General features: G+C 35.3%; 1 protein-coding gene across 6 annotated transcripts in view; it reads right to left on the reverse strand.

Moving 5' to 3' along the window:
* The window catches only part of LOC135686370 (serine/threonine-protein kinase DCLK1), a 36,420-nt gene that overhangs the window by 3,934 nt on the left and 17,140 nt on the right, over window positions 1-15,346 (reverse strand). For 2 of the 6 annotated variants that reach the window (XM_065202583.2, XM_065202584.2), the window contains exons 10-18: window positions 12,351-12,477; window positions 11,587-11,644; window positions 11,283-11,402; window positions 10,461-10,607; window positions 9,670-9,803; window positions 8,908-8,985; window positions 8,230-8,326; window positions 7,752-7,832; window positions 4,193-7,133 (exon numbers count right to left, since the gene is read on the reverse strand). In XM_065202583.2, coding sequence (XP_065058655.2) covers window positions 5,439-7,133; window positions 7,752-7,832; window positions 8,230-8,326; window positions 8,908-8,985; window positions 9,670-9,803; window positions 10,461-10,607; window positions 11,283-11,402; window positions 11,587-11,644; window positions 12,351-12,477 — 2,537 coding nt within the window. In that variant the 3' untranslated portion in view covers window positions 4,193-5,438. The other 4 variants (XM_065202585.2, XM_089108779.1, XM_089108778.1 and 1 more) reach the window with 4 other exon arrangements.

Below are 15,346 nucleotides of genomic sequence, written 5' to 3' on the forward strand. Positions count from 1 at the left end.
ATTAATGAAGATATAGAAACATATCAATGAAAAAGCTCAATTGCATTCAGGTTCTGGGTCAAACGATAGCGAGATTTTATGATGTTCAATTATGATCTCACCTCTGCAAATTGATTAGCAAAATATGTGCCAAGACTGGTTTGTATATAGACATGTCACATGGAAAAGGCAGTTGGAACGGAGATACAGTTAGGTTGGCAGAAAAAGACTAATTATAAGTCTTTGTATACTAACTATACGTAGAAAAGTGGTGAAAACGTAGGCAACAGAAGAAAAAACGAATTATAGGGACGAACGTAAAAATGAACTACACTCAACGAAAAATAACAACGTGGTTAATATCTACACAGAAAATGAATAAGAATGTCAATGGGAGGATATAAACGATTAATATCAGCATGGGGAAAATCTGAATATCAATTGGCAAAGTTGTTAGTTCTGTGAAACATTCAATTGTGGAGCAATAACTTCCTGATTTTCGACACCTATATTAGAATGGGAGGATTTGACACCCACGGACGTTGGGGGCGGGTGGGAGTCACTCTGATGCAAGGTTATAAAAAGGATATCTTTATTAATTTTTACAAACAGTTCTAGTTTGTTCAAATTTGCAAATATGCAGATAAATTAATATAATGACAGTGCCTGATCTCTTTATCAGAATCTTAATATTCTTTACCAATTTTCTTAATCACATTTAATTAAGCAGACACCACCTCTTGCTCTCCTATAAAAACGGTCTAAACGAAATCCTAACAAAAATGATTATCCAAAAAGATAATTATTAAAGCTGCTCACGATGTTGTACCTCCTCGCAGAAAATTTAATGTTGGCATAGAATGCATCTTGCCACTGCAGTTAGAATTTCGATGTTACTTTAAAACAGCATGATACAAATGTATTGTCTAAATTAAAAATACTATTGTTGTGAAAGTAAATGTCTATGATAAATTATACTATGTATTTTACTGCATTTTACCCTAGGGCTGGCACTGAGACCACACGATAGTATGTCTTACAGTCGTTGAATTCTGGTTAAGAAAATCTGTGCCTTTTACACGTTTCAGCAGATAAGTTAGGTTGACGTTAGTTAGTAAAAGCATTAGTAATAAAGATTGGTTAGTAATGGCTTCGGGGTATTACCGACTAGTTTTGAGTGATTTTAGTTTGCAGAGGTTTAAGCGACTGCAGGTCATGTAAACAAGAGGAATTGGACAGAACAATTTAGAGTTCTTAATTAGGATTGACGTCATAAAACTTTTTGGAATTTTTGAACTTTGACCACATACCATGAAATATTTCTGAATATGCAAATTCGTAAATATGTCACATCGTATCAAAAATCTGTTGAGATATGGCCAATAAAAGCTTTGCTATTGGTTACTGTTATTTTGGCTCGATTCAGAAAGTTATTAACAGAGAACCAAACTACAGAGGTCTAGTGTTTAGGGACAATTCTGGGAAGAAGTGCTCAGGGTGGCAAAATTGGTTATCCGTCAGGAATACGATTAGCCTCGTGTCATACACGTCGAGAGGTTTTTTGACATCATTTATAAACCAAAGGTCGTCTAGGGTCAGGGAACGCTCTCCTACGAATATAACATCCAGCACACATGATATCCTATTCAGATTCTTCATGTCCCCCTTCCAGGCGTTCTTTTTTCAGACGTTTCGGTCAAAGCCCATATCTATGAGTGTTTTTGTGTGATATTCTACCAAACGTCAAGCACTAAAACAGCTTTTTAAACTTCAGCATCAACCATGTACTACTAGATAGGCTTCAATACACATTGTACTTTCTAGACTAACTTTTCAGCTAAAATTTCTATATATTAAATATGAAAATATCTACAATTCTATACATCTTAAAGTTTCCCCAACCCTCCCATATTTTCTACTTACCGATGGAAATAAATCAGAACACATTTTACAGTCATTATCAAGTAAGGCCTAAAAATATTCTTTATCTGTGTCTGTTGGCACTGTCTTATATTTCTTAGTTGAAAGCATGTTTCCCAATACAATGTCCTCCAGGGATTCTTGTGAGCTGTTAGTCTTGTTAGAATCATTAGAACGAGACAAGTCACTCTCTTCAGCAAGAGGCTGTTTGTAAAGATCCTTGAACAAACGAAGCAACATTACACACAATACAATAACAGGACCAGCTTTTGACACTGCTAGGAGAGCAAAACACAATTACTGGAACATATAATAAGGGGTTAGTGGTAAAAATGGTTAGAAGTAGAAAAACTGCACACACAAATTTCGATACACAACACAGCAATACGAAAATGGAATTTAATGATTTGAGAGTTTTTATAATTGTTAATGATTTTTAATGATTTGACCACATGATTACATCTTTCAAGGGATTTGTCTAGACTTTTCTGCCACGAAAAGAAGGTCTTTCTTTCATTTGATCTTTCATTTGCCATTTGCTTGCTTGACTAGTATGGTTCCAATTTCAAAAAATTACTGAGTATATTCTTCTAGCTACAGTAGAAACCCACATTAAAGAACCTAGGTTTTCTCTGACACCCTGACCAAGGGGCAAGGGGGCAGGCTTAAGTAAAAGAGCCTTTGTAATATAATTCCCAGCTTCTACTAATTCCTTCTACTAACTGCCGTTTTATTCCGATCTTCTGTGGGTATCTTGAAAATTGGCTAACTTTTGGCATAAGGAATCATTTGAGAATTATCATTATGAATTAGGCACTGAAACTAGAATTTCACATGAATCTCTCTCATTATAACAATAGGCCAGTTTCAAGGGCACTTTGATGAAATGGGCACTCTGATCCCTCTTTGCCCCTCCTTTCAAAAGAATCAAGGATCTTTTAGAACAGTTTTTATGCGGTTTTTACTGTAACTATCTTTTCGAATTGAATTGAAATCTAGATACAAATGGTTTAGGGTAACACAAGCACGTTTCTAATAAGCAGAATGTTTGAAAATCTGCTAACTTGTTTTGACCAAAGCTGAAGAACACTTACGGATAGCATGGTATCCTCAGTTACTAGCAATACTTAGCCAATGCAACATATAAACACATACCTACCAGTAATCGCTTCTGCAGAATTCTGATAAGACTCGCATCAAGACACGAAATGACCGAAGACATGAATCCCAAGATCAATGCGAAAAATCATAGGGCTTTTGTATGGAAAGTGCCCCTATGTTACGCAAAAGATGTTTAGATCTATTATTAAAGAGCTTTACTTTAAAAAAATCGTATTAGCCGTTGGAGGTACGTTGGAAGTCATTTTGAAAGGTTGTCTCTTGTCATGTCAAAAATAATACTTAAATATTATCTTATTGTTAGTTATTCTGTAGTTATATCAGTAGTTATTCTGAAAGACTTTAAATATCAAAACTGGTGATAAATCGTTGTTCTGTATTTAATCAGGCAGTAAAGTTTTAGTCTGAAAGAACGCATGCTTCACCGTTACTTTTAAGCATTAAAAAAAGTGTTCTTTATTTGGTTGCAATTGCCTGTATTTAAAATTTATTTTGTTCATAAATATACTGTAACTCAAGAGAAACCTATTAATGTTCCGTTATATAAAATTTGATCTGGATATATATTCGTTCTAAACATGTATTCTAGATAATGTTCAGGGTGATTTACAAGATTCAGCTTCAACTGTCGCTCTGCCAGAACGTAAAATTGCATCGAGAAGATCATTCTGATTACATAACTTAGCTCCTTCTTAAAAATCAAAGTCATTCATTCATAAAGAGCAATTTAAAATATCTCGCGACCATATGATCACATGTACAGGGGCTCTATATCAGGCAACGGCGAATCCATCGTTGCACGAATATCCGCCGCTCACCGTTGGTAAGTGTGACTCTACAAAACAGGCCATAAGCTGATAACGATAGTATCGCAGCCAAGATAGTTGTTTCAAACGCAATGACGTTTCTTTTGTAGCCACTTCTAGCGGCAGTAACAAAATAGCGCGTGTTACATGGCTACGAAACTGTGAACGGTACACTTTGGCAACGTCCTTTCAGGCACAGGGACAGCAGTGAAATGGGGAACTCGTGCAACGATGGACGAACAGTGTGCTTTACCGGTACATAAACAAACAACATACAAGGATAACCATAAACGAAAAACCAGATTAAGGCCTAAATTCGATGAAATTTTCTTTAACTCGGTTTTAGAAAACACACAGATGAAAACAAATTGTACCAGAAAACTTCAATATCATGATAAAACGAAACTCTGTTTAAACGATACTCTCTTGCAACTTGACAAGACATGTATAAAAATCAATTTCATATGTATAACACATATTTACACAATTTGAACGCAACTATCAATAAAGATTAAATATACATGGCAGATAGCAAAAATACCACCGTAATCCAGAAAACACTACGAATTTGCGATGTCTGAACCCAACTTAACTTTAGATTAGCTCAAAAAAAGGGAAATCCACTTTTGATTATGGGAGGTAGCAAACAAATCGAAAATGGCTATTGCTTAAAAGAACAATGTCTCCTTTGCAACAAAACCAGTGATATCTGTAAATTTTCACCAAAAATTCAGGATTAAGTTATTCACAAAATGAAGTAAACTTTAGAAAGTTAAGTCGAACGTAAGACAATTTCATTTATCAAATCTCAAAAAATATAAAACAATGAAGATTGACAAAGCATTAACAATAAATTTTACTGTGACAATACAAAATAAATAAGTCAGAACATAAAAATAATACTGAATAAATTAATAGTTAAATTTTCTTTGATATAATTAAAGAACAAACACCTATGATTAAAAGTAAATTCATTAACCTTCTCATAGAGAGACAGCAAATAATAAAAAAAATTCACAACTATGCTAGCAAATACACCATTAAATTTTTACGAAATAACACAAAAATGCAGTAAATTGGGCCTAACAAAAATTTCAGAATTACTTGAAGAGATTGAATTATTTGTTTTGTAGCTTCGATGGTGGGAGTAAAAGTAATATCGGTTGTAAAGTGAAATATGTATATGATTTATTATAAATTTTTTCAAAGACTTTTTATTTTCAATCAAATAAAGACAAAGCAGATTTTAATTGGAGTGTAAATCGCTCTCTAAAAAATTTTGCTTTAGGGAAACAAGTTGACCATTTTAAGAAAATTGATCGAATTATCAAATAGCTTGTTGGTATACGTTAACTTTGTGCAAGTTCTTTACACCCTAATTAAAAATTTATTTCGAAATATATTAATATGTTTAATTATTGAATTTTTAGAGTTTACTTAAATTATGACAAGAAGCAACTTTATAAAAATACTAGCGTCATTGTATCTAAGGTCTTTGACCAAACAAAATTTTGTAAAACATGAAATATTCCAACTATCCCAGAAAATCCAAACCTCACAAAAACTGGAACAATATCTTAATTTTAAACTATTGCTAGAAGATAAAATATTTGGTTACTGATCAATACTGGTCGGGCTATTTCCATTTCTTGGCGACTTCATGTTAATAGAGAGGTATTCAGTTTCACTGAATGAGTCCTGCTCTAACAACAAACGGTTACCATAGGATAAATCACGTGAGTTCGAATCCGAAGACAATGTTGTATCCGATTCTATTTGTTCTTCCAAGTCACCTCCATGGAGAACAGGCATGCTGCAAGAATGTGGAAAACTTTCTCTGGATGCATTATCAGCTGCTTCTCCGTGAGCATTAAACATCGCTAATGTTTCTATTTCTTCTGCAAGTTGCTTCACTTTCGTGAGCAAAGAGCGGCCTAGGCCATATGGCTGCTTGGATACTTCGTTCGAAGAACTTGCTTTCTTTTTCTCCCCGTCTATCGTTACCGAAACAGTTGTTGAAGTCTCGACTGATTTGTCCACAGTTTTGCCAAGATGTATTTTGATGTTCTCGGTTTTGTTGTACTGTTTAACAATAGATATATCAGCATCTCTAGAAGAATCCACATCGGAATTGTCGGGCGCTGTTTCCAAAGTTGATGTCCTTGCAGCATTATCCACGGTGTCTTTGCTTCTTTTTGTACAGTTCTGTTGCTGCAAATCTTGCGAGGATGTTATGGCCTTTGGCAGGCGCTTCCTTACAACAGAACCTTTCCTCGCATGGCCAGCAGATTTTTCCGACAAAGGCCGCTCGCGTTGTTCAGGTTTGACATGTTCTTCTATAGGGACAGAGCCTCTCCTTTGGCCTCTTGGTTTAACGGTGAGTGTTTCAACAGCAGCAGATGCGAGACTTCGATTCGGATATGAAGCTCTGTATCTCGATTTCTTTGCATCGCTAACAGAGGTTCTCCTATGTACAGTACTTGCTTCAGTATCATGCATATAGGAAGGAATAGCGGAGGGTTTGTTCTTCACACTGTCATCGACACTTATGCACTTTGCCAGTGGCGTTCGTTTTTTGACTCCAGGAGCAAAGGTTGTGATTATCCCATGCTTAGGAGAAGAGGGAAGCGATTGTGTATGGGGAATACTATCTAACACAGGAGCGCTTAGTCTTTTTGTACAATATGTCTCTTTGGCTGAAGATGGCCTGTTGCGTAGAGTCACACTTTGCGGCTTTAAATCATTATTTGATGTCTCACAGTTCACCTTTTGGTGAGCAAGACTGACTGTACTAAATTGATCAGCTCTTGGTCTGTAAGTACTATTTCTCCTAGTGTCTTTAGATTTTAAATTTTGCCCTTTAATGTCTGAAGTTTTGTTTGAAGATGAAATAGATTTCCTTATTTCTGCAATATGTTGACTAGGGGTGGTTGATTTTGCCCTGGGTATGCGGCTGCTTAAAGAAGCCCTTCGAACCGGACTAGATGGAAAAGAAGCTGGAACCTCATCATCGTACGAGTCCGACCGATCAAACGAAAGGGACTCCTCGAACGAGGCTGAGCGTTTCCTTGAAGCTGTATTCGGCTTCTCCTCTAGAACAGGATCTTCTTCCCATGAAAATTTACGCTGAATTTCAGCACACGAGCGGGTCCCGTTGCCCTGATTTTGCTTACGCTTAATAACGTTTGATAAATAGATTACCGTCTGGATGGCCAAGGCAACTCCACGCAGTCTTCTTCTATGGGTGAAATTCTTTTCAATTTCAGTTGATAATTTCTCTTGTAAATTTTTGCTTTTTGCAGTATGGCCCTGGAAAGGAAATAAATTATCACATGCTACTGAAAACCAAGTTGCAGCATGTGGTACCAAGATTTGTATCAATAAGGTTGACAGTAGGTCGAGCAAGATTGTTGTATGAGCATCAGCAGAACAGCACATCACGCTTTAAAAAAGTTCGAAATTTGAATTCTGGTCCTTATTAAAATTCTGGTCCTAATTTAAATTCTGGTCCTAATTGAATTATGGTCCTAATTTGAATTATGGTCCTAATTTGAATTATGGTCCTAATTTGAATTATGGTCCTAATTCCTCGATAGACGCGAAGCCAGTATGCAGAAGGATTGTAGAAATAGAGGGGCTATTCACTCTTACAAATAGCGTACGAGATTTCCACGAAACAAAAAAGGATTTCCAGGAATTTTATAAGACAAAACAATAGGATTTCAACTTAAAGTGTACGGGATTCTCATTGAGTTATTTGCCCCTAGGCAGAAATCTTAAAGCTTTTATTAAAAATCAGTGTCAGAAACACCAGGCACAAGATCAGGAAATTTGTTTAAGGTATTAATCAAATTCTCGTTAATAACCTAGAATATTTCAATACTGTTCTTTTTAGTAAAGGAAATATCATAATAAAGAGAGACGTACTTTGATCCAAGGATGTTCAAGTATATCTGCTGCATCGTATCGTTTTTTGACGTCAACGACCAGCAAACGTTGTATCAAATCCTGTGTACATTGAAAACAGAATATGAACAAGCAATTCATGGAAGAGCAGAAAATTGTAGCTCAAAAAACAATATACATAGAATAAACAGCTACATTTAAATATATAGATAAACAATATTGATTTGTTGGAGATCTCTACATAACAGTTGGCCGCAAAGGACATGTACTTTTAGCCGTATTCTTTTAGCTGTATACTTCTTTAATCTCATAATAATGTAAAATTGTGACAAGTTTGCAAAAGAGCAAGGCAGATGAATTTCAAATATTAATATTTTGTGTAAACATTAATTTTTTCAAATTCAAAGGTTGACAAAAGTCAAAAAGTACAAACGCAAAATCAATAGGAAACATCTGCCTAATTATAGACGTCTTTTTGCTTTTAAAAGGTAGTTGTTACCTTAGCAGACTCAGAAACATCATCCCAAAATGGTTGCAGAAATTCATAATCCCCTCGTAAAATTTTATCGAACAATTCTTCTTGGTCCTGCTTGTGGCTAGGTGTAAAACAAAATATTGAAAAACATTTGAAAATGTAAAAGGGAATACACAGACACGCTTTCTACGCCTGGCAAAGTTGAATCTACAAAAACTTTATCATTTGCCTTGAGCAAACCATTAACAATTAAATATTTTCTTTTTAGTTTTCATTATAAAATGTAAATTTCTTTTGCATCTTGATCGCGATCTGACTAGCTAATAAAAAATTAATCATCAAATATTTCTTGTTGACAACATCAAATATTTCTTGTTGGTCACTAAAAATAGGTCACTAACAAATTCTTTTAACAGGCATTTTGCTCATATAGGAAATCACAAGATTTCCCGACATTGTCAAAATCCTTTTGCCACCGTCTCAATAATTCTGCAACAAATGGCGCTCTCTTAATCAACGACTTTTGTGCATGATGCATTATTAATACAACATGGCTTTATCGAATTACAGTCTACTATACATTGGAACTGTATAAGATTCAATAACATAAACATTAACAGATTCTTCCGAAAAAATAGCAATTTTATCATCTCCTCACCAAGAAAAAATTGCATTGTCTCATCAGAACGAAAAAAAATTTACCTTCTAAATGGTGGAAAGCCACAGAGCAAAATATATGTGATGACCCCAACTGCCCATATATCAACTTTGAGTCCATAACTACAAATAAAACGTAAAGAATAGATAAAAAAGTCTTACCCTAACCCATTAGCATTTAAAGTACGAAAGAATTAGACATTCTGCTCAGTTAAAAACAACTCTAGATTACAACACTCCGTTTATAATTGGTTAAGGTTAGGAATGATGGCTAAAGTTCGCATTAGTTTGTATTTATTCGCGATTAGAGGAAAAACTACTCATAAAAAACTTAAACGTGAGTCAAGAATTACGTCTTATTGATTCAAACTACGAGGTGCGAAATTATATGTGATAATGTTAAAATACAATCAATATCTGAATTTATGAAATCTTCTTTCCTTTAAATAGAACATTTATTTCAACTTAAATTTTTTTGAAGTTGCTTACGAGACATAAATCAACAATTCTATGACTAAGAATATAGCTCGTTCTATTTCTTTCATTCTGCATTAGAACTTTCATAATTTTTTACATTATACTATAGTGCCAGCCAAAATTACCTGGGACACCCAGCAATTCTCGTCTTCCATTCATAGCAAACCATATTCGTTCCCAGGGGGAGAGGGAGATGGCTAAATTTGCCATTGAAAACTGGCTTTCGCATTTTTAGGACTTTTGACACGGATTGTATGTTATAATATAAGTCGAACTAAAATTTGGGCTTACAATATTATCGAAATAAGATGGTCAATAAAAAGGGCTTACCCTGACTCATCTAGTATTTCCGGCGCTACGTAGGTTGGTGTACCGCAAACCAAAAACATCGGGGACTTAACTTCTATTGACAATCCAAAATCAGCTAGCTTTAATGAAGTGGTACCATCTGATCGATTTACTACCTACAAAAAGCAAAAGATTTTTTTTACAAATTAAAAAAAACAAATATTAAGACTGGTTTAAAAGATGTGCTTTAACAAAGAAAAATTACTCCACCCTGAACGAAATTTGAAGAAACATGAAATTTGGGGAGGTCGTAGCTATAGACTTGTTAAGGTAAGAACAAAGAAAAGAAAAGTTTGAATTACAGTGTATCAGGGTTGAATGCCGTGCTGTTGGCAGCAATGCAATATGGCAATAGCATTGACCGGGAATTTGGCATGCAAGTTTCAATCAAAAATAGAAAATAATAAAAACTTCGCACTGTGCTTCAATCTTTCTGTATATGTTTTACACTACAAAATAGATATTAAAAATGAGATGAACAGGCTACTATTGTCAACCAAAGATAGACAATAAAAATGAATAGCTTCAAGGGGACCGTATTCATCATTCCGTTCAACAGAACACTGCAAATTGACAAAATAACAGCCAGAAGATTTAAGTAAAAGTCGTCATCGTTGTTAAAAGGAAAAAGTTGAAATTAGGGAGAATGAAAGGGCCTTTTTGATTAGTTTGTATTTAGACATTACAAAATATAATAAAAGCTTTACAAACAAAAACGACAATGTGCTGTTAATTGATAAGATACTGCTTTTACCAAATATTTATCAACTAACCAAAAGATTTTCTGGTTTTATATCTCTATGTACAATCCGCAAAGAGTGAAGATACTGAACTGCAGAAGTCAGGTCCCTGATCATGTGGCTTGCGTCCTTTTCAGTGAACCTTGTTGCTTCCACGATGGCGTCGAAAAGGTCACCTCCCTGTTTGAAGACGATGCACAAGATAGGATTATCGCTTATAGAGAATCATAAAAAATACTATTCAAGGTACATACTAAGAAAATAAGACTTGTTTGTGTTTCTTTGGTTCATTTGAAGTTGTTGTTTCCAGTACCAGTCACTAATTGAATGGCTTATAAAAATATAAAAAGTGTAGACCCTTCATTTGTTTCTCTCATGCACTTAGATTGGCTGTGCCTGGTGAAACACAACACTCGTATAATTCAGAAGTCATCATCAGGCATCAAGAAGCGAAAAATTTGTACTCTAAACAGAATCCACTAACCAATTATAAGCCGAGAAATCTGACTTAAATTCACAATAACGCATTCTTAAAGACAAAAGAGATATCAGTTTCACGCAAAAACTACAGCATAAAATGGTTTGATAAGAGGCTGTATAAACACCATTCTAGGCTCTGCTAGAAGCAAAAACGTCATATGATAAAATCCAAACTAAGAAAAACAAATTATAAAATACTTCGGCATGATCCTTGTGATTCAAGCCTCCGGAACCTCAAACATTATTCTCGTTCCCTTAAATATTTCCCTTAAGAAGTTCAACCCCGAATATATTGACTTAAGCGAACCACTTTCATTAGTCACTTGGGATTTTATTTCGCATTGAAGCTAAAGGTAAGAATATAAAAATTCTAACCGGGACAAGCTCCATGACAAGGAGAATCTCCTTCGGTGTTTCAAATTCTTCAACCAGCTGGACTATATGTCGATGTTTTACTTTCCTCAATATAAGTATTTCATTTTCTATCATATGTTCCTGCAAGAATAAAAAACATCGGATATTATATATATTGTATTAATCTGAAGTAAGCAGGTAATATCTATTGGCTTTGAAAAATACCTAGATGTACCAAACAGAACTTCGCAATAAAGGGAGTATGACTTGATACCAGACTGTCGTGTATACAATAAGATAAATTGAATATTTCATTAATACTCACTTTTCCTCTGACTTTTGCTTTGTTGATAACTTTCAAGGCAAAACTTAATCCACTTTTCCTGCACAAAAAAACCATTAAATGCCATTGACACCGACTGTAGTCAACTTAGAAGAGCTAAGGACATTTTAAAAGAATATGGAATAAGAGAGAATAGATAGAATAGAAAAGATAGAGAAAGAATATTTACAAACACAAAAACATTTATTTCATACTTTTGAAAAGGAAGAAGACCACTTTCATGATTTTGGAAGCCTGAGCACAATACATTTTGGACTGTTTGAATATCTAACTGATTGAAAACCCAAAAACCGAGGTAGAATTCACTGGTTCAGAAGCAGTGAGCCCCAAAACTTGCTGCTGGAATTTCCAATTTTAGTCTGAGCTGCCACCGCCTCACTGCCTATTTCCCTAAGTCTTGGGAATTTGAATTTAAAACAAAATGGCAATCGACAACCATCTTGCAAAAAATGTTTTAAAAACATTTACGATATATTCCACTACTTAATAATCAGAAACGTTACGAAAATCAGTTGCCCTACAAGCATAAGTTGGCTGAGACTGAAGCAAGGAACGTGTATTGTCATATTCTTGAATTCTGATTGGGCTCCCATATCACCATTCATGGCCCTGCGAAGGCCTATCACATGCGTCTATCGATCAGACTGTAAATGCATAAAGTTAGCAATTTGTCAGTAACGTAGTCAGGCATGCAAGTTTCAACAAGATGTGTTGCTTTCAAATTTGAATAATGATTTACACCTCACCTATGACGACACTCTCGTACAACAGCAAAGTTTCCATCGCCAATTATCTTGCCGATTTTATAAAAGCCATGGATGGAAGGTCTTTCACGCTTCGTTAGCATTCTGTTTTTAAAGTCTTCTTGTAGACCTAAAAGAAAAAAGAATTCAGTGAAGGAATATATCAACTAGAAGGATTAATTCAAGTCATTTTTAAGTTTTTTTGAGCATGAGCGAATAGAGAAATTTTGGGTTGGAAAATTGACGAAAATTGTTTATTGGAGCATGTTCATTTAAGAAATTCGAGAAATCACCAAAAACTGATGAGATGAGAATTTTATCCAGCCAAGATGGCGGCGGGTGAAGGCGAGATCTCAGCAGGTGAAAACGAATTTTTGGTAGCTGAAAGCGAGACTTTCGCTAGCCAGGAAGTACGGCATTTGTAAAGTGTGGCGTAACTAATACAAGATAGGGAAAGTATAATTTCACTTGTACATGCAACATAAATGGTGAAGCAACATCCGTTATTGATATAAACGTACAGTACCGTAAAATTCCGAATATGAGCCCAGGGCGTATAACGGTTCAAACGCCGTTATTCTTTTTTTTTTTGGGGGGGGGGGGGGGGCTTAACTTTTTTAGGGAGCAATATTCGGAGATGGGACTGGAATCAAAATTCTGATAAAGTCAAAAGAAAATAAAAAATTAGTATTGTCAGGCCTGAATGAAAAGATGTAAAAAGATGGCTTCCATTCCTCAATTGTGTTTTAAGGTGTGTCAAAATGCTTTGGTACACAACAGAAATATTTTTCTAATTTCGTAAACTGGGTCGAGTCGTTAAAATTTTCAGATTTGTGTACAAGTAAAATTCACTAAATCGAGAATCTTGAAAAATTGCGCGAAATTTCAGCTTTGATACTGATAGCGATCAAAACTTAAATTTAAAGGGCAGAAGAGATGCTAAAATGTTAACACAATGACTTTCAGGTCAAATATTCAAAATTCATTAAAGGCGGATCAAAAGAAAAGTTTGGCAAACAGATGGTAATTAGCTAACACAACAAAGATTTCAACCAAGCTGCAAAAATCGATGCAATATTACTTCAATTGTACTTTTTGCTCGGTTAATATTTAGCGACAGTTGAAATTTATCATTAATCTTTTACAGAAAGCATTTAAAATTGGGCCAAGCCCTTATCCTCAAGCCGCGTTAGGCCTAGGCCTATAGAAGAACTAGATATAAAACACCCGAATTCTTCAAGGCTATTGCCTAGCTGAGAACAAAATGGAGAGGTTCAGCGAATGAAACACTTCTGACATGAAAATGACCAGATAAGAATAAATAATTACAGACAACGAAATGATAAATTCTTATTGACCTCACCAACGTGGTTAAGTCATGTGGCCAACATCAACTTCTCTAGCAAACCCATTGAACAACAACTGGGTGAAGCAAGCGAAAACAGTCTGTTGGGAATGATAGTGTCAAACACTCACGACCGGAGCTGGAAACAAAATTTCAGCTCCATTTGAATATTTGAATATGAGACCGTTAGAAAGCAAATCCTTCCTCGGCTTTTGAAACCTGTTCAAATATTTTCACACAACCTTACATTCGTTGGCTGGACAACGAGCACTCCAAACTGCTGCGATGAATTATTAATGATCGAACAATGATCTCTGGTGTTATCATTAAAATAAATCCACGGACATGCTGCTGTAGCTCGGTTATCACACTTTCAAGCCAGTCGCGTCCAGCACCCAAACGATCCGATTGCGGGCTTCAAAGCAGTACCATTGGGATTAATAGTAATAAAACCACGTGCTTTAACAAGCAATGAAAAACGCCACCTTCTCTAGTCTAGCGGTTCTTCTCCCTAATCACCAACCGACTTGATTCTAATTGTAAGCGCCTACAGTTAACTGTTTCCCAAGGTCATTCGGCGTCATCCTCGAGTACCTTCTTATTTGTACGAATTGGCGTTTACCGGATTACTTCTAAAAACACTTTCTCACTTTTCTTTGTTTTCCCTTTTTGTATTTTAACATTATCAAGGGGACGCTTTTTTAACGGGGGCGTTAAAAAGAACGGGGTGTATACGGCGTGTTTCAATTTGGTACGTTTTAGTTTACATTGCGAAAAAACTGCTATTTGCCGTTATAAACTTTGCCCCTACAGTAGTATTTGGCCACTATTATATTCATTGTAATTGAAGTTTTTGGCAGTCTTCCTTTATCTCTAAAGCTACGCGAATAGGTATTGTGTTTTGAGGAGGCAAAACATGATTATTTACGGAATGGACTCGTGGTTTAAAGTTTTTGGAAATATTCGTAAGGATGACAGGAAACTATTTTTCTTACAAAATGCTACACCGTATGGTGCAAAATGGGTCAACAGTGCTTGAACATTTTAAGAAAATTATCTGGAGTTTAACGCCTCATCCTTTAAGTGAGAACATTTTGTCCTCCTGAAAAGTTCTGAATTACATGAAGCGAAAGAATTTACACCTTATCGGTGTTCTGTTTCTTTTGAATATCGAGCATACCGGCAAGCTTGTCGACTAGATTTTGTTGGGAAAGTGGTCAACTTGGGGGTATCAAGTATTTAAATATTGAAATAGTCTCTCAGGTAAAAATTGAAATTGAAAAGTAAAAATGTTCCGGCTAGTGCAGACTTTAAAATCCTTTATTTTATGACTGTATACTACTAAAGATAGAATCGATAAGCAAATTTCCAATCCTGAATATCTTCATCAATGTAGTATCAACTCACATGAATTCAGATCCAGGTATAAAGATGAGAGTTAAGACTACCTGAGAGCAGACGTTACTTTTTGACTGACAACGTACTATTAAAAAATCGAACTTCTTTCTTGCCTTCCTTGTGTTCTTAGCCTCGTTTCTTTGCGTCTGAGCTATTTTCAGGGCGCTAAATGTGCAGTCAAAATTTGGGAACTATGAAGGAATTTTTCATACTACCATGTGATAAAAGAGGGTCAAAAATAAGGGAAGTGAGGAAC

This window comes from Rhopilema esculentum, chromosome 6 (genome assembly GCF_057945365.1).
Source record: "Rhopilema esculentum isolate cy_ngs chromosome 6, ASM5794536v1, whole genome shotgun sequence".
Taxonomy (NCBI): domain Eukaryota; kingdom Metazoa; phylum Cnidaria; class Scyphozoa; order Rhizostomeae; family Rhizostomatidae; genus Rhopilema; species Rhopilema esculentum.